The 23,168-nt window shown below is 37.8% G+C and overlaps 1 protein-coding gene across 50 annotated transcripts in view; it reads left to right on the top strand.

Annotated features, from left to right (window-relative positions):
- The window catches only part of SEC31A (SEC31 homolog A, COPII coat complex component), a 72,551-nt gene that overhangs the window by 22,592 nt on the left and 26,791 nt on the right, over positions 1–23,168 (top strand). For 16 of the 50 annotated variants that reach the window (XM_009447644.4, XM_009447646.5, XM_001140439.7 and 13 more), the window contains exons 9-20: positions 1,406–1,567; positions 1,762–1,914; positions 4,094–4,333; positions 5,302–5,376; positions 6,122–6,160; positions 6,981–7,058; positions 10,905–10,980; positions 11,540–11,718; positions 13,640–13,766; positions 14,953–15,098; positions 17,061–17,234; positions 19,688–19,861. In XM_009447644.4, the coding sequence (XP_009445919.1) occupies positions 1,406–1,567; positions 1,762–1,914; positions 4,094–4,333; positions 5,302–5,376; positions 6,122–6,160; positions 6,981–7,058; positions 10,905–10,980; positions 11,540–11,718; positions 13,640–13,766; positions 14,953–15,098; positions 17,061–17,234; positions 19,688–19,861 (1,623 nt within the window). The remainder of the gene's footprint in view (positions 1–1,405; positions 1,568–1,761; positions 1,915–4,093; positions 4,334–5,301; positions 5,377–6,121; positions 6,161–6,980; positions 7,059–10,904; positions 10,981–11,539; positions 11,719–13,639; positions 13,767–14,952; positions 15,099–17,060; positions 17,235–19,687; positions 19,862–23,168) is intronic. The other 34 variants (XM_054682898.2, XM_054682905.2, XM_024356091.3 and 31 more) reach the window with 3 other exon arrangements.

Raw genomic sequence — 23,168 nt, forward strand, 5'->3', positions numbered from 1 at the left:
GACCCTGTCTCAAAAATAAAAAAAAGAAAAAGGAAAAAGAAGGTCACATGAAGCCAGAGTTAAGTTCATTTGACTTATCATAAAGTCCTAAGATGTTGCTTCTGTGAGTAGCAGTTAACCACCATACTAACTTTTTCACAACAAGCATTACATTGTAAAGGTTTCATATAAGCCATTTTCTATTTATTTATTTATTTTTTTTAGTACTATTAATTATTTTTTTGTCAGGGTCTTGCTGTTGTGTCTCCCAAGCTGGAATGCAGTGGCACCATGATGGGTCACTGAAACCTTGACCTCTTGGGCTCCGTCAGTCCTCCCACCTCAGCCTCCCTAGCAGGGACTACAGGCGTGCAGCACCGTGCCTGGCCAATTTTTTGTGTTTTTTTGTAGAGATGGGGTTTCGCCATGTTCCCCATGCTGGTCTTAAACTCCTGGGCTCAAGCATTCTGCCCACCTCAGCCTACCAAAGTGCTAGGATTATAGGCGTGAACCACCATGCCCAGCCTCATGTAGGTCATTTTCTATAGTTCTTTCTCTGTCATTTTCTTTCTAAAGGAAGCTGTTAATGCCGAATTCTGTTAGGATTCTGCAGTGATAGGAAGGTTGTGTATAGTACATGTTTTCTCTCGTGATTAAAAGTCAGATTTCTTAGTGAATTCTTCCTTCTCAAGATTGATTTTAAAATTTGATCCTCAAGTAACCTAAATATGGTTGTTGTTTGGGTCTTACCAGACAAAAACAATTGGACAGGACATCACTAATCTTTTAGAGTTTAAAAAGTTGGCCCTAGGCCGGGTGCGGTGGCTCACGCCTGTAATCCCAGCACTTTGGGAGGCCAAGGCGTGCGGATCACTTGAGGTCAGCAGTTCAAGGCAAGCCTGGCCAACGTGGTGAAACGCCATCTCTATTAAAAATGCAAAAATTAGCCGGGCATGATGACGGGCGCCTGTAATCCCAGCTGCTTGGGAGGCTGAGGCAGAATAGTTGCTTGAACCCAGGAGGTGGAGGTTGCAGTGAGCTGAGGCTGCTGCCATTGCACTCCAGCCTGGGCGACAGAGCGAGACCCTGTCTCAAAAAAGAAAAAAAAATGTTGACTCTAATAGAGTGTGCTGGTCTTTCAAATGCATCCATTATTTTGAACACAGAAAAGCCTCAGTTTTTAAAATGCGTTTATTCAAATCTGATTGAAATTTTAAGTTGCATTCCTGTTAATCAGAATAGGTCATCGTAATGGATCATTCTTGCACTTTAAAAAATCTTCGTATACTTTTTCCTGGCTAAAGATACTTTCTACAAAAAAATGTTCAATTTAGCTATACTTGTTGACCACATTAATTCAGGTGTTTTGGTTACAAAGTGGCCATACCATTTTCTGAGTTTTGTTGTTTGTTTTTTGTTGGCCTAGGTGTTATATGAACTTCCCACCAACACACAGTGGTGCTTCGATATTCAGTGGTGTCCCCGAAATCCTGCTGTCTTATCAGCTGCTTCGTTTGATGGGCGTATCAGTGTTTATTCTATCATGGGAGGAAGCACAGATGGTTTAAGACAGAAACAAGTTGACAAGGTAATAGGAAGTGTTAAAGTTTTCTATTATAATGCCTGAAAAAAGTATGTGTTGTGTAATATTTTGAAATGACTTCACTGATTAACAATGCTGGTTAATTGGACAATTGTGATCAAAAATTTTTTTGGATATGACTGGAAAAAAATGAAACTTTGTGTATGGTCAGATTCTTATGTTATTATTATCTTTTTTAGCTTTCATCATCTTTTGGGAATCTTGATCCCTTTGGCACAGGACAGCCCCTTCCTCCGTTACAAATTCCACAGCAGACTGCTCAGCATAGTATAGTGCTGCCTCTGAAGAAGCCGCCCAAGTGGATTCGAAGGCCTGTTGGTGCTTCTTTTTCAGTAGGTGGATTTTGTTTTTATGGTCCATAGGCACAAAGGACTTTTTATACCAAAGTGTTATTATAGAGTCACTCTGATGGAAGCAATCAGGGTTTAAGTTGGGATTTGAGATGTATTTGTGGGTATTTCATCATTCAAAATGGTTTCTCTGAAAAATTGGAACCTACTCTTTTTTTTCCCTTTTTTAAAAATCATGGTAAAATATACATAAAATTGATCATTTTGTTCATTTTTAAATATACAGTTCAATGGCATTAAGTACATTTACATTGTTGTTGTGTAGCCAACACTTTATATTCCTCCCCTCCTCCATTTTTTTGTTTGTTTGTTTGTTTGTTTGAGACAGTCTCACTCTGTTGTCCAGGCTGGAGTGCAGTGGCACAACCTTGGCTCACTGCAACCTCCGCCTCCTTGGTTCAAGCGATTCTCCTGCCTCAGCCTCCTGGGTAGCTGGGATTACAAGCACGTGCCACCACACCTGGCTAGTTTTTGTATTTTTAGTAGAGATGGGGTTTTACCATGTTGACTGGCCTGGTCTTGAACTCCTGACCTCAGGTGATCCACCCGCCTCGGCCTCCCAAAGTGCTGGGATTACAGGCATGAGTCACTGCACCCAGCCCTCCTCCCTTTTAAATTTGTCTTCCTTCTCTCTCTCTCTGTCTCTCTTTCCCTCCCTCTGTCTCTCTTTCCCTCCCTCCCTCCCTTCTTTTTCTTTTCTTCTTTTTTTCTTTTCTTTTTGCAGGGAGTGTCCTCCCTCTTCTTCATCCTTTTAGCTTTCTTTTTTAATTGCCAGCTTTTTTTAATTGTAAAAAATGCATAATATAAAATTTTAATTGTAAAAAATGCATAATATAAAATTTACTATCTTAACCATTTTAAAATATATACTACAACCATTTTAAAATATATACTACAGTAGTGTTAACTATATACACGTTGTTGTGCAACAGATCTCTAGAACTTTCTCATCTTGCAAAACTGAAACTCTGTGCCCTTGAACAACAGCTCCCCATTTCCTGTTTCCCTTGAATCCCTGGTAACCACATTCTACTTTGTTGCTAGGAGTTTTCTACTTTAAATTACTCATATAAATGGAATCATGCAGTACTTGTCTTTTTGTGGCTGGCTTATTTTACTTAGCTTAATGTCCTCAAGGTTTATCTGTGTTGTAGTGTGACAGAATTTACTTCTTTTTAGAGGCCAAATAATATTGCATTGTATATATATATATACACCATATTTTTTTTTATCCATTCATTTGATGGTCATTTTGGTTGCTTCCACCTTTTGGCTATTGTGAATAAATGCTGTGGTGAACATGGGTTTGTAATTATCATTTTGGGATCCTGCTTTCAGTTTCTTGGGACATATACCCAGAAGTGGGATTGCTGGATCATAGGATGGTTCTATTTTTAAGTTTTTGAAGAACCTCCATACCATTTTATAGCCGTTTTACCATTTTACATTCTCACTAGTGGTGCACAAGGGTTCTAGTTTCTCCACATCCTCTCTAGCACTTTTTGTTTGTTTGTTTCTTCCTTTTACATTGCTGATACTTTGCCTAATTCTTTCATGCCAGACTTCTAATAGCTTGATTTCATATTTGTTGCTTGTCTTTTTCCCCTCTAATCTCTACTACATATTCCAAGATTAATCTTCCTAAAATGGACCTTTGAATATGTTTTATGTCACTCGTAAGTCTGTTCTTTGGATCTGCTTAATCTTCTCATCGTCCTATCTGGTCTTCTCTATCTGGGTGGATCACTTGAGGTTAGGAGTTCAAGACCAGCCTGGCCAACATGGTGAAACCCTGTCTACTAAACATACAAAAGTTAGCCAGGCATGGTGGCCGGCACCTGTAATCCCAGCTACTCAGGAGGCTGAGGCAGGAGAATCACTTGAACCCAGGAGGCAGAGGTTGTAGTGAGCGAAGATCCCACCTTTGCACTCCAGCCTGGGTGACTAAGAGCGAAACTCTGTCTCAAAAAAAAAAAAAAACCAAAAAACCAAAAAAGTACATTTCATCTAGAACAGAAATTGAAGTGGTGTCAGACTGTGGCTCATGAGAGGTCGTATCAACTAATTTCATCCAGATTATCTGTTTAGGCCACTTTATAAGCACTTTTTTTTGGCCTTATCCTTGGGTTAACACTGAGTTTGTTCATTCTCTCTTTTATAGTTTGGAGGCAAACTGGTTACGTTTGAGAATGTCAGAATGCCTTCTCATCAGGGAGCTGAGCAGCAGCAGCAGCAGCAGCACCATGTGTTCATTAGTCAGGTTGTAACAGAAAAGGAGTTCCTCAGCCGATCAGACCAACTTCAGCAGGCTGTGCAGTCACAAGGATTTATCAGTTATTGCCAAAAAAAAATTGATGCTTCTCAGACTGAATTTGAGAAAAATGTGTGGTCCTTTTTGAAGGTAAAGTTGCTGTTTAAAGCTATATTATTTCATTATCTGCAAATTTAACTGTTTCTTTATATTCTAAATCTGTCCTCCTATTAAAGAAACAATTGAAAAAGTGTGATTTCAGCAATTCATCATGAAATTAAGAAGCCTTATAAAGAGCATACAACCTAACTTATGTCCAGAGTTTTTCCTTCTCTACTTTGAAAAGTGTAATATGAAATACATTTTTAATAAGTTAAAAAAATAATAATAATAGGTCTGTTTAGAGGAGAGCGACATAGTCAGCACACCTATTTTGAAGATGAGTACATAGAGTTTACTATAATGAAAACAGAATATTTAATATCTATAGTAGATCTAGTTAAGGAAAATGAAAAAAGAGGAAGAGGAATAGAGGAGAGAGGTTGGAGGCATTTTTCCTTTTACTTTAAGAGGAGTTAGATTAGAATAACAAATAGAATTTCCTGGTTGGTCATTTTGCCTCCACTGGAATGTCTATTTCTTTATACGGTACTGGTTTTTCAAAGGTAAAGCAGTCTTGAATACAGTTAGGTTAAAGTATAAAATTAAAGAATTTATATTTTGTAATAATTTTGGGAAAGAATTTTAGGACATAGAATATTCCACATAGTTTGAGTTTTGTATCAGTTTAACCTTTGGACATAAGTTTGTATTTACAGAAATTACTGTTCAAAAGTAAGCTTTATTCAACCAGGATAATTAATTACTAGTATATTTACTATTAGTAAATAACTTATTTAAAAAAATAATTCTGGGCACATGTTCTCAGGACCTCCTGAGGCTGGGTCTCCAAATAAAAAACAAAAAAACCCACTATTCTTTGGATTCCTTCAGTGAATCTTTAGAATGTAGACTTCAGATATTTTTAATAATTCTCTTTGGAATTTGATTCATTCTTATAAAAATTCGGCCTTTAAATGTAGGTCTTTGTTTTAAGAATATGTCTTTTTTTTTTAAAGGTAAACTTTGAGGATGATTCTCGTGGAAAATACCTTGAACTTCTAGGATACAGAAAAGAAGATCTAGGAAAGAAGGTAAACTTTTGGGAAAGTTAGATGGCATGCTCTTTGTGAATCATACTTTTAAAAAATAAAGTTCTACACAGATTATCTCAAATCACCCAGTAAACATTTAATAATAATTTGTGTTTGGTTGCCAGCGTTTTTTTCCTTTTTCTTTTTCTTATTCTCCATCATTACCCACAGTGGTTGCCAGAGTTTTGAATACATATTGATAAATGACTATGTAACTTGTATTAGCCTTTCATCATTCTTTGGAAATGGCTAGAGTTTTCTATAGCATTGCAGGTTGTTGCATGTGTGGTAGAGGTATACTGTGCACTTTAAGTGCATATTGAAGATTAGTGCTCTTTTGATGTTAGGCAGAACTAACCAAGATCACATCACAACCCCACTGCTTAGTGGCTATGTCTTTGCTCACTCCTTTAGAGTTTTATATTTAACTTTATTAGTAGTCTAAACTTCTTGAGGCTGTAACTTTTTTAGGCTTGTAAGAGATTGATATGAAAGTTTTACTTGCATGCCTGATGGCAAAAAATGAGGAAATAGAATGATTGTCGGATTATTTCTAATTACTTCCATGTGAAAGAAGCTAGCACCATAGAGAACCCGTTCTGCATAGCTTTTTAAATTTTTTAAAACATACTATTCCTATAAGAACTTTTGTGGATTTTCGCCAGTGAGAAGCAAGAGGTGAACATTTGCTGGATGCTCTGAAATAGAATTCCATGTAGTAGGTGAGCTGTTATTTTTATTTCAGATTGCTTTGGCCTTGAACAAAGTGGATGGAGCCAATGTGGTAAGAAGGCCTTTAAAAATAGCTACCTTCTAAAACTTTGGCTAGGTCATAACGAAGAAGGAAATATCATTTAAGAAATTTGTGTTTTATGCTTTATGGTATAAAAATAAATGCTTATTCTAGATATTTTAATAAGTTAATAATTCTCATTTTAAAATAACATGAGCTTAGCTGGTAGAGCATTCCTTTCTCTTGACATACATATTTGAATTTTGTAAAGGAGGAAAAACAGAATTAATGACTACTCAAATACTTAAGATAAATTTTTTTTTTTTTTTTTTGGCCAGGAAAAAAAAAATGGAAAGAATGGGAAAGTGGGCCGGGTGTGTTGGCTCATGCCTATAATCCCAGCACTTTGGGAGGCCGAGGCAGGTGGATCACCTGAGGTCAGGAGTTCAAGACCAGCCTGACCAACATGGTGAAACCCTGTCTCTACTAAAAATACAAAAATTAGCTGGGCGTGGTGGCACACGCCTGTAATCCCAGCTACTTGGGCGGCTAAGGCAGGAGAATTGCTTGAACTGGGAGGCGGAGGTTGCAGTGAGCCGGGATCGTGCCACTGAACTCCAGCCTGGGCGACAGAGTGAGACTCGGTCTCAAAAAAAAAAAAAAAAAAAAAAAAAGAATGGGAAAGTGTTAGCAGTAATAGTTCTTTGCTTTTCCTCTAATGGTATTTCTCAAATAAATTTACTCACTGTTGCTTCTTATGATTAAACTAGCTCTGAATGTTGTTGGTTGGGTCTTTTGTCTTCCTGGTTCACTAATAGCCTTTTAATACTACATTCTTCACCTTCCCCTGTAATTGTTTTGTGTACCAAAGGCTCTTAAAGACTCTGACCAAGTAGCACAGAGTGATGGGGAGGAGAGCCCTGCTGCTGAAGAGCAGCTCTTGGGAGAGGTACTTATTTTTTTTTCATATTATATTGGACAAATTTGTGATATTTGTGTATCTCACATTAAAATAAGGAAAATTTTCTTGACTACTTATGGCAAAATAAAGTTGAAATAAATTGTTTTCTTTGAGATGTTTAGGATAGGAATCTATCTACCTATACTGACAGAAGTATCATCTCCAGACTCTAGTTCTCCAACCTTGTTTCTGGATTATATGGTTTAAAACTAACAGTTGATGTGAGATTAACATAATTTGGTCAGATGACTATCAGGATGTCAAACTGAAAAGAGATTTTATTCAAACATCCTCACTGCATTGCATTGCATGTAAAGTTAATGTTTTTCTTGGCCTATAATTTTGGGCCAACTATCAGTGGCATAGGCCTCTGAATTAGTACTGAACATGGAGTTGAAGTAAAGGATATTTCACTAAACTTATTGTCATGATTTTCAATAAATGTGTCCTTAGTTGATAATTTTTGTAAATAATTGAGAAGAGTCCTTGAACACAGAGTTACATCATTAATTTTTCCTTTTAATTTTCTGGGTGTTTTTTTTTTTAACCACTAATGAACAAATCTGTAATTTACTTTTCTTGCTTTCTAATTTTATTTCATCTTGGAAAATTAATCAACAAGTTCTTCTCATCTCATCTTTGGCTTTTTCATTGTTCTTTGTGATATCTTGACTATGGAATGTTATGTATAATTTTTTACTAAGTTATAAAAATGAGTAAATTTAGTCTATTACAAGATGATTGCAAAAATCATTCTCCTTAGAAGTGGATCTCCTAGAGTTTAATTAACAAGGAAATAAAGGATATGGATAAAATCTTTACTAAAACTTCGAACTAGGCCAGGCATGATGTTTGCTTATGCCTGTAATCCCAGCACTTTGGGAGGCCAAGGTGGGAGGATCACTTGAGGCTATGAGTTCAAGACTAGCCTGGACAACATAGTGAGACCCTATCTCTAAAAAATAAAAATAAAAAATTAGCCAGGCGTGGTGGCACATGCCTGTAGTCCTAGCTATTTGGGAGGCTGAGGTAGGATCACTTAAGCCCAAGAGTTCGTGTTTGGAGTGAGCTATGATCACACCATTGCATTCCAGCCTGGGTGACAGAGCAAGACCCTGTCTGATTTAAAAAAGAAAAGAACTAATTTTGGGAATATTTAGACAGAATTGTAAGATACATAGAGAAATGTACTTTCATTTATGTACAACTAGACTATGTATTATCAAATAGAAGATCATTTGGGAATGCACTCATGAATAATAGGTAAGAAAAATATGCATTTAATGAAATAGTAGTCATCAATGTGTACTTTTGGTTCTTTGAAAAAATGTGTTTAAGGAGGTAAAATCTTCCCCTTTGTCTTGATGAGCTATTTGTTTCATAGTAGCTTACACATTGAAGGCACTCAATACCTAATAAATTGTGCATTTTTTGACCTTATATCTAGTTCAGAAGTCCATAAATAAGGATAAATTGTTTCTAGAAAGCAAATTTGAGAAATAATGAGTTAAAGAAAAGTGGCCGGGCGCAGTGGCTCATGCCTGTAATCCCAGCACTTTGGGAGGCCGAGGCGGGCAGATCACGACGTCAGGAGATTAAGACCATCCTGGCTAACACGGTGAAACGCCACCTCTACTGAAAATACAAAAATTTAGCCAGGCGTTGTGGTGGGGCGCCTGTAGTCCCAGCTACTTGGGAGGCTGAGGCAGGAGAATGGCACGAACCCAGGAGGCGGAGCTTGCAGTGAGCTGAGAATGCGCCACTGCACTCCAGCCTGGGCGACAGAGCGAGACCCTGTCTCAAAAAAAAAAAAAAAAGTATTTTTATGCAAGTTTGTTAATGAATGTAATTAGATCAGTGTCTCTGATTTATTCCTTAATGTGAATAACTTAAATTCTTAATTTCTTTGAGTTTTTAAATTCCAAATGCTTCTCTTTAGTTGGGGAAAGGGAATTAGGGTTATAGATATTCTCCTGTAATAGTCAACATTAATAATTAAGCGTATTTGCAGATGGTGCAGTGCTGTACTCTGCATTAAAATTACCCAGTTCTAAAATGCCACTGAACTTGAATACTAGATATTTACATTCAGATGTGTAGATAACATAGCACAGAAGATAGGTATTTCATCTCATGTAAGAAACCTGTGTTTTTCTTTAAAAATTTATCTCTAATCTCTGATATATTTTTGTCTTATTTTGAATTTTTATGCATGGGAGAGAAAGCATTTAAAATTATTTGCCAGCAAAATGCCCCCATTATATTTCTTCTAAAGAAAGCATTGAGTTTATTTTTAATCAGTCTTGCAGGTAGTCTCAGAAATTTATAACAGAACTGTATATATTTTTACCAGACTAACCCACTGTTCCAGGTATGACTAATTTGAGTAAACACAAAATGTATACTTGAATTTAAGTGTATTAATAAATAATGTACTTATATTACTTTTATGGGTACCAAGTGATTTTTTTTTTCATTTTTTTTTATGATTCAGTTAAAAACAAAAACACTTTATAATCAAATCCAGTGGACAGGAATTCTTAGATGTGTAAAAGTAGGTTTGTTTTAAAATTTAAAAATAGTATAATTTAAAAATATATTTTCCGGCCTGGCGTGGTGGCTCACGCCTGTAATCCCAGCACTTTGGGAGGCCAAGGAGGGCGGATCATGAGGTCAGGAGATCGAGACCATCCTGGCTAACACGGTGAAACCCCGTCTCTACTAAAAATACAAAAATTAGCCAGGCATGGTGGCGGGCACCTGTAGTCCCAGCTACTCGGGAGGCTGAGGCAAGAAAATGGCGTGAACCCAGGAGGCAGAGTTTGCAGTGAGCCGAGAGTGCGCCACTGCACTCCAGCCTGGGTGACAGAGCGAGACTCTGTCTCAAAAAATAAAATTAAATAAATAAATAAATAAATAATATATTTTCCATATTTTGAGCCACTCATAGTTACCTAAGAAAACAAAGATTCTTCAGCTTCATTACTGAGATACCAGTAATGAATATGTACGTGTTAGTTTGTTTAATAGTGTTCTTTTTTTTTTTTTTTTTTTTTTGAGGCAGAGTCTCGCTCTGTTGCCAGGCTGGAGTGCAGTGGCGCAATCTCAACTCACTGCAACCTCCGCCTCCCGGGTTCAAGTGATTCTCCTGCCTCAGCCTCCCGAGTAGGTGGGGCTACAGGTGCACACCACCGCTGCCAGCTAATTTTTGTATTTTTAGTAGAGACGGGGTTTCACCATGTTGGCTAGGATGGTCTCGATCTGCTGACCTCGTGATCTGCCCGCCTCGGCCTCCCAAAGTGCTGTGATTACAGGCATGAGTCACAGCACCCGGCCAATTTTTGTATTTTAGTAGAGACGGGGTTTCACCATGTTGGCCAGAATGGTCTTGATCTCCTGACCTTGTGATCCGCCCGCCTCAGCCTCCCAAAGTGCTGGGATTACAGGCACACACCACCATGCCCGGCTAGTTTTGTATTTTTAGTAGATATGGGGTTTCACCATGTTGGGCATGGCTGGTCCCGAGCTTCTGACCTCGAGTGATCTGCCTGCCTTGGCCTCCTAAAGTGCTGAGATTACAGACGTGAGCCACTGTGCCCAGCCTGTTTAACCAGTATTCTTCATGACCTTGGATTTTATTTATGATTATATAATGGGAGGTAATATTTAGGGAAGTCATAGATCTTAGTTGTAAATTTGGATCTGAGAACTTTTCTGGAATAACTTGGTATGTCATCTACTCTGTAGATGAAGAATCATGTGTAAATTTTTTTTGTCAGTAAATCATTCCACAGTTTTATTCTGGCTAAATTGTTGCTTTTTTCATCTCTTTAGCACATTAAAGAGGAAAAAGAAGAATCTGAATTTCTACCCTCATCTGGAGGAACATTTAATATCTCTGTCAGTGGGGGTAAGTACTTGTTGGTTTTGATTTCTAATTTTTTTTAACCATTGGAAAACAAATAGTTCCTGCATTTAAGTTAAAATGCTTCAAGTCAGGTTCTGTGGTGCATGCTTATAGTCCCAGCTACTTGGGAAGTTGAGGCAGGAGGATCACTTGGGCCCAGGAGTTTGAGGCTATCCTGGACAACATAGTGAAACGCTGTCTCAAAAAAAAAAGTTTTATCACAGGTGGTAGAGTGTGAGAAAGAACTCACTTTTCCTTTAGTACAATATATGTAATCAGTGCGTTGGGAAGGCTGGTGTGTTCAGACACCTAGGTGATCTTTGATAATCCAGTTAAAGCAGTCTGGAAAATGTATTATTTTGTATTTATCTCAGCATATTTCTGTAGACCTCTTCCATAAATACCAATAGCTTGTGTTAGAAATTAATCCACTAGTAATCAGAAATTAGTGTTGTGGTCTCCATTCATGTATATATATAAAAATTGATAGATGTAGTACTTTGTTGTTGGTTTTGGTAACAAAAACTCTATTTAACTTGGATGTATTATTTTCTTGTTGCAGACATTGATGGTTTAATTACTCAGGCTTTGCTGACTGGCAATTTTGAGAGTGCTGTTGACCTTTGTTTACATGATAACCGCATGGCCGATGCCATTATATTGGCCATAGCAGGTGGACAAGAACTCTTGGCTCGAACCCAGAAAAAATACTTCGCAAAATCCCAAAGCAAAATTACCAGGGTATGTTATTTTAAAAATAAGCAATAACGTATTTATCTTTCTAATTATAAAAACAATACACTGTTATTATAGATAACTGAAATGCAGAAACCAGTAAAGAATTCTAAAAGCTCATTCATAATTCCTTGACCTGGAAATAGTTGTTGGCATTTTGGCATGATTATTCTAGTTTTGTTGTTTTTGTATATATTAATAATTTTAAAGACGGGGTCTTGCTCTGTCACCCCGGCTAGAGCCCGGTGGCGTGATCTTGACTCACTGCAACCTCCACCTCCCGGGTTCAAGCGATTCTCCTACCTCAGCCTCCCAAGTAGCTGGGATTACAGGCGTCCGCCACCATGCCTAGATAATTTTTGTATTTTTAGTAGAGATGGGGTTTCACCATGTTGGTCAGGCTGGTCTCGAACTCCTGACCTCAGGTCATCCGCCCACCTCGGTCTCCCAAAGTGCCAGGATTACAGGCATAAGCCACCGTGCCTGGCCTTATTAAATTTTTTAATTGCGGCTGGGCGCAGTGGCTCACTCCTGTGATCTCAGCGCTTTGGGAGGCCGAGGTGGGTGGGTCACGAGGTCAGGAGTTCAAGACCAGCCTGGCAACATGGTGAAACCCCATCTCTACTAAAAATACAAAAAATTAACCGGATGTGGTGGCAGGCACCTGTAATCCCAGCTACTAGGGAGGCTGAAGCAGGAGAATCGCTTGAACCTTGGAGGCAGAGGATGCGGTGAGCCGAGATCACGCCATTGCACTCCAGCCCGGGCAACAGTGCAAGACTCTGTCTCAAAAAAAACCCAAAATTTTAATTGCTCTATAATATTTCATGGTAAGAAGATGTAATGTTTCCCTTATTTTGTTATGTTTAGGTAGTTTCCAGTATTTTCCAAATAGAAATAAACACGCTTGTTTATATAGTGATAAACACCTTTGTTGTGCCTAAAGACTTGTACAAATTTCTGATTATTTAAATTGAACTGTAGTCATAGAAGAGGAATTTAACTTTTATTTTAAGTTCAGAGGTACATGTGCAGGTTTGTTATATCTAACAAACTTAAGAGTAAACTCGTGTCATAGGGGTTTGTTGTACAGATTATTTCATCACTCAGGTATTAAGCCTAGGACCCATTAATTATTTTTTCTGATTCTCTCTCTCCTCCCACCCTCCAATAGGCCCCAGTGTGTGTTGTTCCCCTCCATGTGTTCACATGTTCTCATCATTTAGCTCCTATTTGTAAGTGAGAACATGCGGTATTTGGTTTTCTGTTCCTGTGTTATTTTGCTAAGGATAATGGCTTCCAGCTCCATCCATGTCCCTGCAAAGGACATGATCTCATTCTTTTTTGTGGTTACTTGATGTTATTTCTACATCTTAAAAAAAGTAATTTTTATTGAAATTAGTTTTCATAAAAGTTGTACCAGTATTGAGTCCCATTAGCCTCATCTCATCTCAGTCTCTCCTCGGTTATCTTTTAGCCACAGTGGCTGCCTCGTAGTTCCCCCCTCACTCATTGCATGTTCCTTTCTCACTGGAACTTTGCATCTGTCGTTCCCTTGGCCTGGAAGGCTTTTTCCTTCTTGATGAAGTTAATTCCTGCTTGTCCTTCAGATCACGTGTCAAAAGTCTACATGCTTGGGCAGTTTTTCCTGATCCATCTGACCAGGTCACACCTTTCTATTAAAGGTTCTGATAGCACCTTATATTTTTCCTTCTCAGCACTTTATGAAACATGTTGTCAGTTGTTTTTGTTGTTGCTGTTGTTTCTTGAGGAACAATAATACCATTATTATGTCATTTGATTCAAAAATATACTTCATTTTGCTGCTGCATTTGGCATGAAATACTTGACACAATTAATTAGCCAGAATTAATTTTTATTGCTATGTTAAAGACTTTTAATTCTTCCTTTGTTTTCGTTTCTCAAGCTCATCACTGCAGTGGTGATGAAGAACTGGAAAGAGATTGTTGAGTCTTGTGATCTTAAAAATTGGAGAGAGGCTTTAGCTGCAGTATTGACTTATGCAAAGCCGGATGAATTTTCAGCCCTTTGTGGTAAGAGATGTGCTTTATATTTAACTGCATTTACATACGTGGCAGGGTATATTGTAAATAAACTTAAATGACAAATTTTATTAGAAACTTTTTAAAATCTACACATCACAAAAAAGAAAAATTCTCATTTCAATGCCTTTCTCAGATTTATTAAATACATCTTCATACCTACTCTTTTTTTTTTTTTAAATCTACTAGTGATTTTGGTTTCAGACAGACAAGAGTTGGAATCTTGCCTCTGCTACTTAGTAGCTGTATGATCTAGGAAAAACTACTTTCTAAACCTTAGTTTATTCATCTGTGAAATAGACCATAAGTAACTCTCACTTAATAAATATTAGCTATGATAAAATTAATAATGATAACATTAGAATAGAAATTACCGTTATAGGCCATGAATAAACTGGTGGCTGAGGAATAAATATTTGCAAGAAAAGCTTAAGGCTACTAGTATAAAAACAAATAGCCATTTGCTGCCTTGAAATAATTATAAGAATATAAAAATTACAAAATACTAACTGCTTTTTTTTTTTTTTTTGGAGACGGAGTTTTGCTCTTATTGCCCAGGCTGGAGTGCGATGGCACAATCTTGGCTCACTGCAACCTCCGCCCCCTGCGTTCAAGTGATTCTCCTGCCTCAGCCTCCCAAGTAGCTGGGATTATAGGCATGCACCACCATGCCTGGCTAGTTTTGCATTTTTCTTAGAGACAGGGTTTCACCATGTTGGCCAGGCTGGTCTTGAACTCCTGACCTCTGCTGATCTGCCCGTCTCAGCCTCCCAAACTGCTGGGATTACAGACGTGAGCCACCACGCCCAGCCATAACTGCATTTTTATAAGTAATTTATACTAGACTTAGCTAACATTGATAAATCTATTCCAAATGTGCCTTTAGGGTTTTTTGTTCAAATGTTGTTCCCATTTATTGTTTTTCTAATTTAATTAATAAAAATTAGTTGTACAGTTAGATAATAGTTTTGTAAAATCATTTATTATATACAATTTTTCATTCCCATTCATTTAACAAATGCATATTTACTGAGCATTTAGAGTGATTTTGTTTCTCTATGCTATTCATTGGTTATGAAGCTTAATCCATGCCTCTGAAAATATTATTTAGCTGCTCACAGCCTCATATACAGATTGCCTTGGGTATAATCTTATTTTATTTTCCTCTTACTTACAGATCTTTTGGGAACCAGGCTTGAAAATGAAGGAGATAGCCTCCTGCAGACTCAAGCATGTCTCTGCTATATTTGTGCAGGGAATGTAGAGAAATTAGTTGCATGTTGGACTAAAGCTCAAGATGGAAGCCACCCTTTGTCACTTCAGGTAGTATCTTTGAAACAAAAGGCACTTAATTTTTAGTGTTGTCTTTCACCCTACTTATCATCAAGTTATAATCTATAAGTTCATTTTTTCTATACATTCAAGAACTTCTTTTGCTGGATAATTGTATGCATTTATTGCTATCTTTGAAGAAGCAAAGTTTGAGATGATAGGATAGGAAAATGGGGTTGCAGCTGTTGTAAAATCATGGTTGTGATTTGTGAGTTTATTGGGGGAAATAGGTGGCAGGAGGATTGAAAACAGCTCTAGGGCTTACCTCTTTTTCTGTGTGCTCCTCTGTCTGCTTCCAGTGGCTCTGCCTGCCATGAGCAAAGAAAGAAGCAATGTGGGTAAAGGAATAGGAGGCATCCCCAATGCCAATAGAGAATCTTTATGGTTAAAGGAAAATGAAAGTGAGAGGTAAATGGAATCCCATGTAGCAGAGGTCCCCAACCCCCAGGCCATAAACCAGTACCCTTCTGTGGCCTCTTAGGAACCTGGACTCACAGCAAGAGGTGAGCGGTGGGTGAGCGAGCATTATTGCCTGAGCTCTGCTTCCTTTCACATCAGTGGTGGCATTAGATTCTCATGGGAGCACGAACCCTTATGTGGGCTGTGCATGCAACGGATCTAGGTTGTATCCTCCTTATCAGAATCTAATACCTTATGGAACAGGCCAGGTGGAACAGTTTTATCCTGAAACCATCCCCCCTGCTGGCCTGTGGAAAAATTGTCTTCCACGAAACCAGTCCCTGGTGCCAAATAGGTTGGGGACCACTGCCATGTGACACCAATACACAAACAAGAGAGGAAGTAGAAAATGTGGGACTATTCTCAGGTACTAACTATATATTAGATATTTTTTTCTAAGCATTTAAATCAAAGAGGCTTATGATAATTTTACCATATATTTCTCTTTCTGGAAAGAGATTTTCTCAATAGAGTCAGTGCTTTAAAGATCACTCTATTGAAACAAAAAAAAATGGGTAGGAAATCAAGGTTTTCCTTTTAAGAGCTTCTCAGAGAAAAACACTTGTTTTACCCTTTTGGATTTATGCACTTAGGAAAGGCAGAAAGGTAGGCTATCCTTCCGCTTTCTACCAGAAGCATAGCTCCCCATTGTGGAAAGATTTGGTATTGAACGGCACATGAGAGCTTTGAGTTAAAATAGTAAACTCCTCTGGAAATCACATGCCTCTGTCTATGGGTCACCTCATAGTAGTACTATTTTTATAGGATAGATGGTGTGATGTTGTATTAGTCCATTTTCATACTGCAATGAAGAAATACCCAAGACTGGGTAGTTTATAAAGAAAAAGAGGTTTAATGAACTCACAGTTCCACATGACTGGGGAGGCCTCACAGTCATGGCTCAAGGTGAAGGAGGAGCAAAGGCACGTCTTACATGGTGGCAGACAAGAGAGCATGTGCAGGGGAACTGCCCTTTATAAAACCATCAGATCACTGTCAAGAGAACAGCACTGGAAAAACCTGACCCATGATTCAATTACCTCCCACTGGGTTTCTCCCATGACACATGGGGATTATGGGAGCTAGAATTCAAGATGAGATTTGGGTGGGGACACAACCAAACCATATCAGATATTTTCACTCATAGTTCCTCCCATACAGGCTAGAACACAGTTTCTACCTTTAGACATCTGCCTATCATTTTCACTTTGAGTATTTGCCTGTTTTAGCTCACTAGACAAGTATCTGGTAGCTTAAGGATATTTAGGAAAAGGTGGTAACCTTCCTATCCTACCCTATCCATAAGTAAGAGGCCTTCTTCCTCCTTACTACTTTTTCACTTACCTAAATAGTGGCTGTACTTTTCTAGGAGGGATGATAACAGGTACTATATTTTTAGTGGGTTTTAGAAATCTTAGTAACTCTTGATCTTTTCCTGCTTCCTCTCATACATGGTCTTGATATTTCTGTTTGTTACTCATTTTTTTCATTTAGGATCTGATTGAGAAAGTTGTCATCCTGCGAAAAGCTGTGCAACTCACTCAAGCCATGGACACTAGTACTGTAGGAGTTCTCTTGGCTGCGAAGATGAGTCAGTATGCCAATTTGTTGGCAGCTCAGGGCAGTATTGCTGCAGCCTTGGCTTTTCTTCCTGACAACACCAACCAGGTAATTAGAATTGACCATTTTTGTAATGTTTGAGTAAGGTGAGTCCAGTAGATAACACTTAGCATTAGATGTAAACATATTAGTAGGTAGAATGTTTTGGAGCAGTTGAATTTCTGTAACCTGACTGCAGGTAAATGTTATTGACAATTCTTCAGGGATCATTTTAGGTGTATCTAAGCTGTGTTAGAGAGATAGGATAATCTTGCAGTGCGATAGATTCCTTTGTACCAACATAGTATTTTAGGAAAATGAATAGGGAAAAGACCAACTTTTTATTTCTAAAGCCAAATGCTGATTCTTCATACAAAGTTCTTTGTAGGAATATTTTATGTCAAAAAGCTATAAATGTTAATGTTTAATCAAACAAATGGAGTTGTTAACATTTTTAAAATCCCATATGTTCCATCCCAGATAGTATTGAAGTTCATTCTGTATGCCATTTTAGTTTGATACTGTCTGTGGGCAAGTATATTTTTATGTATTCAGAGCAGAGGGAACTAATTAGATTGTCCTTACTTATTGCACAATAAAACTTGGGCAAAACTATACTTGTTTCAATTCAATTCAACAAGTGGGTATAGAATGGTGAATAAGATTGCCAAGATCCTTCCTCTAGGAAGCCTCCAAACTCAATTTGGCTATGGACAAGTAAACATGGGATTCCAGAAGTGTGATATAAGTACTGTGATAAGGGTATTGGTGCTGTGGAACACAACAAAGGGAAACCCAAACCCAGTTATGGAGCATGGGTAAAAGTACGGGTGAGGTTTGAGGAAACTTTTCCACAAGAATATATCTGCATTTTGTGTCTGATGGAGCTTGATTTTGAGCCTTGCAGATACAGTCTTGTCTCTGTACTTTTTTATTAATCACTTTATTCTGTATTTTATGTATTTTTTTAGTCAATTGTTTCTAGTATTTTGTCTGTTTTAGAGAATTATTGATAAATTTCGTTGAGTAAAAGTACATAATATTCTCCAGGACTATGGAGGTAGGACTCTCTAGTTGGTTTTTTATACACTTAGCTGTAAGATCCATCTCATTTGTTTCTGAATTGTTGATGGGAATGTTAGATAGAATACCTGATACATAATCTTTTCCTTTATGGTGACTTTGGCATACTAGTTTTGTTAAGACTTTTTACCTAATAAGTAAAAAGTTGTAAGTAAATAGTTATATTGAGATATATTATAAGAACCTTTATCTTAAGACTAATTTGCTTTAAGACCCGGAGCTCATCTAGCTTAAGATTAATTCATTTTCAGTACAATTTACCATCCATTTTCTATACATTATTCTTCATGCTTTTTTTTTTTGGACTTTAAAGAACATTCTTTAGGCCAAAAAGCATAATTTTGATGTTGTTTCCTATTTATCTCAGTAGACCCTGCCTTTTTTGGTGGGGGGAATACGTCCTGAGACTTTGTGATAGCATTGTAATATATAATTCTCCCCCCAAAAAGGCAAATAAAATATGCCTAAAACATTTAAATGATCCCTTTAAACCTTTAACAAATATATAGGAATGTATAATTTTTAAAGATACTAAAATCTTGCTGAAACATTTTAACACATTGCCTTTTTGTTATTTGTTAATACTTAGAGCATATATAGGGTCACCTCATACTTTTGTAAGTCTCTATGCATGTAGATCTGTATGAGCTACAGATCTGAATTTCACATCTTAATCTTTATTTCAAAAATCTCTTTTAACATTTTCATCTCTTTCTTAAATCACCATTTTCTTCAATAACCACCTTTAGTAGTTGATTCTCTTTGGTGGCCTCTTTTAGTTATAGTTTTTTTTTTTTTTTTTTGAGACGGAGTCTCGCTCTGTCGCCCAGGCTGGAGTGCAGTGGTGTGTTCTCAGCTCACTGCAAGCGCCGCCTCCCTGGTTCACGCCATTCTTCTGCCTCAGCCTCCCGAGTAACTGGGACTACAGGTGCCCGCCACCACACCCAGCTAATTTTTTGTATTTTGAGTAGAGATGGGGTTTCACCGTGTTAGCCAGGATGGTCTCGATCTCCTGACCTCATGATCTGCCTGCCTCGGCCTCCCAAAGTGCTGGGATTGCAGGCGTGAACCTCTGTGCCTGGCCTTAGTTATAGTTTTTAAAGTAGTTTTGTAATTTATGAGCATTAGGTAACCACAAGAAAACATCAAAAGAGTAGTAATAAGTGATATTGGTCTTGCATAGTAACCATGAGGTAGGTATAATTCAGATCTCTGCCTCAGTTAAATTACAAGTTGCACTGTATGTCATGGACCTTTGGTGCCAGTCTTAAGTAGTAGAAAGCACAATGTCAAATCTGTGCGTCAGGGTCTATTGTATAATACCCAGCATTATGAACAAAAAGGGATATCTTGATGAATAATCTGATTAAGAAAATTAACATGCTGTCATATACCTGGGTGAACTCTCAACAGTCTGCTGTTTTTCCATTCCTTTTTAGCCAAATATCATGCAGCTTCGTGACAGACTTTGTAGAGCACAAGGAGAGCCTGTAGCAGGACATGAATCACCTAAAATTCCGTACGAGAAACAGCAGCTCCCCAAGGGCAGGCCTGGACCAGTTGCTGGCCACCACCAGATGCCAAGAGTTCAAACTCAACAATATTATCCCCATGTGAGTGATATGGTCCAGATGAAGTAGGAACACTTTTGTATTTCTCTTCAAATTGGTGGTTTTCATTTGTTCAGCAGGAGACCTTCTCTGATATGGTAAAACCAGACAATATATTGTTATAATAGATCTATTTTCTAGATTCTTGAAGTTGTATTTGTGATCTACTTTTTGAAATCATCTCTCTCATTTAGTCAAACAGATTATATTTTAAATATGAATTGGTTTTAAGTTCTCTAGGGAGATTTGTTCTATTTCTCTGTCACTCAAAGTTCACTTAAACATGTACATCTACTATTGAAATTTCTATTTGATTCATCTAACAAGCTGTAAAGTAGCAGGAACAATCTTGGTGATTTGGTTGTTTTATAAAATATTTTTAGAAGATAGTATTTTTTGAGTATTCTTAATCATTAGTATAGGTTTAGGCTTAGTGTATTCTGTATTTGCACAATATGAAGTGTATCCAGAATACAGACTTTTTTTTTTTTTTTGGACAATTTAGATATTAAAGAAAAATGAATGACCAAAGGTTTGTGAAATTTTAGATTATGTGGAATGTGAAAAGAACTAATAATTTTATTTAAATTACCAAATGTTTGGTGTCATAAAATGTGGCTTCTTACTATTTTTTACTGTTTCACATGGAAACTTCCATATTTCCAGACCAGCAGATAACCTTCATGTACTTAAATGAAGAATATTTTTTCCATAGGTAATAAATGGTCTTGATTGATAGCAAAGTTAACAGGTACTCTGCCTATTTTAAAATAGAACAAATTGCTGATAGGATTGATGGAGTCTTTTTACATTTTGTTATAGCAAAAGTAAATATAAAATCTTGAAAAACAAAAAAAATTAATGCCCTTTTGTCTGTTATGTTTTTGTTTGGTACTACTAAATCTGGATAGATTACATTTGAATATAACTGTTAACTCTCTAGAATACTCTCTATTTTGACTTTTTTCATTCATTTGACAAATATTTTTTTAAGACCCTGCCATGAGTGCCTGGCATTGCTCTGGCTGCTGTGGGGGTATAGTTACGAACAAAACAGAGTAAATTCCCCCCTTCATGGAGATTGCACTAGACTTAGTCTGTGACATAGGTAGGGCAGAACAGATGATGGCTGGGAAAACTGAGAAGCAGAGATGTCAAGCAACCCACCAGAATTGAAGACACAGAGCTTGAATTTCTCAGCGTTGCATGGCTGGTTACCGGCCAAGTTGGGATTAGAACTCCCAAGCGTCTTGTTAAACCAAGCTACCTGTCAGGTACTGAAGCAAGGCAAGCTCTACATTAGGAAAAGAGAATATTTGCTCTTTATGTCCTTAGCTTTTTCTTTCTTGAAAAAGATAAAAACATTGAAAGATTTGTTATACTTTGATTTACCAATCTTATACTTGTAGGAAAAGACAAAGTGAATCATAAATAAAGCAGTGATTTTCTTGATTAAAGCTTAAGATGTACTGAATGAATGAGGACAGTGGCTTGTGGTTTTAATGCAGTGTTAACAGGCAGAGGCAAGGGGGTGAGAGAGGCCAGATCAGGAGGACTTGCACTTCCACTTTGACCAGCGCAGCTTTGCCTTTACAGTTGACCCTTGAACCATGTGGGTTAGGGGTACCCACCCTGCGTACAGTTGAAAATCTATGACTTCACTCCCCAGAACTTAACCCCTAAAATTAGCGTGCTGTTGACTGGCAGCCTTGCTGATAACATGAACAGTCCATTAACACACAATTTATATGTTGTATTTATTATATACCGTATTCTTAACAATGAAGTAAGCAGGCCAGGTGCGGTGGCTCACGCCTGTAATCCCTGTACTTTAGGAGGCCGAGGCAGGTGAATCCCCTGAGGTCAGGAGTTCGAGACCAGCCTGGCCAACATGATGAAACCCTGTCTCTACTAAAAATACAAAAAATTAGCTGGCATGGTGGCGCATGCCTGTAATCCCAGCTACTCAGGAAGCTGAGGCAGGAGAATCGCTTGAACCCGGGAGGCGGAGGTTGCAGTGAGCTGAGATCACGCCATTGCACTCCAGCCTGAACAACAAGAGCAAAAAACTCTGTCTTGAAACAAACAAACAAACAAAAAAACAATGAAGTAAGCTAGAAAAAAGAAAATGTTATTAAGGAAATCATAAGGAAGAGAAAATATATTTACTATTCATCATTAATATTCATCATTAAGTGGAAGTAGTCTTCCTTCTTGTCATCACATTGAATATGCTGAAGAGGAGGGGTTGGTCTTGATGTCTCAGAGATGGCAGAGGGAGAAAAGGTGGAGGAGGTGGAAGGGGAGGCAGGAGAGTCAGGCACACTCAGTGTAACTTCTATTGAAAAAAATTCACATCTAAGTGGACCCATGCAGTTGAAACCCATGTTATTCAAGAGTCAATTGTATTATTATTATTATTTTTTTTTATGTTTTGGAGTTTCTGCAAAGATTTACTTGACAAAAAGGATTTTGATGGATTAAAAAAACAAACAAACAGGCCGGGCGTGGTGGCTCACGCCTGTAATCCCAGCACTTTGGGAGGCTGAGGCGGGCGGATCACGAGGTCAGGAGATCGAGACCAGCCTGGCTAACACAGTGAAACCCCGTCTCTACTAAAAATACTAAAAATTAGCTGGGCATGGTGGCAGGTGCCTGTAGTCCCAGCTACTCAGGAGGCCGAGGCAGGAGAATGGCGTGAACCTGGGAGGCGGAGTTTGCAGTGAGCTGAGATCGCACCACTGCACTTCAGCCTAGCGACAGAGTGAGACTCCACTCCGTCTCGGAAAAACAAACAAACAAAAAAACAATGGCTTCTAGAGCAAGCAACATGGTGTAGTATAGAAAACACTGGCCTGGAAATCAGGTGACTTGGAATCACCATTGAGTTGTACGGTCCCTTCACTTCTCTGGGCCTTGGTTTTGTCAGCAATAAAGGGTGGGGATTAGACTGGAAGATCTTTAATATTCAGCTTTAATACTCTGATTGTATGAGTTTTAAGCTTCATATTGGACTGATATGACTTTTGTGGCTGTAATGAAATCCAGAAAAGAGAGCTTATACCACTGTGTTTGTAGATTAGTAGTAGCTTGAATACTATTAATGCTTCCAAAAAAAAATCACTTTTTTACTCAATTACTTTTTTTTTTTCCTGGAATGTCTTTTTTCCTTCTCTACTTACAAAGCCTCACTTTACCCACTTATAATTGACACTTGAATGGCATTGTTCTTGTGCTTTGATTTAGGTTTTCATATTGATTTTTCTCCTGCCTTCCTCTCCCTGTTTCATTGTGATTGTGTGGTTTTTGT

This window comes from Pan troglodytes, chromosome 3, assembly GCF_028858775.2.
Source record: "Pan troglodytes isolate AG18354 chromosome 3, NHGRI_mPanTro3-v2.0_pri, whole genome shotgun sequence".
In the NCBI taxonomy this organism is placed as follows: domain Eukaryota; kingdom Metazoa; phylum Chordata; class Mammalia; order Primates; family Hominidae; genus Pan; species Pan troglodytes.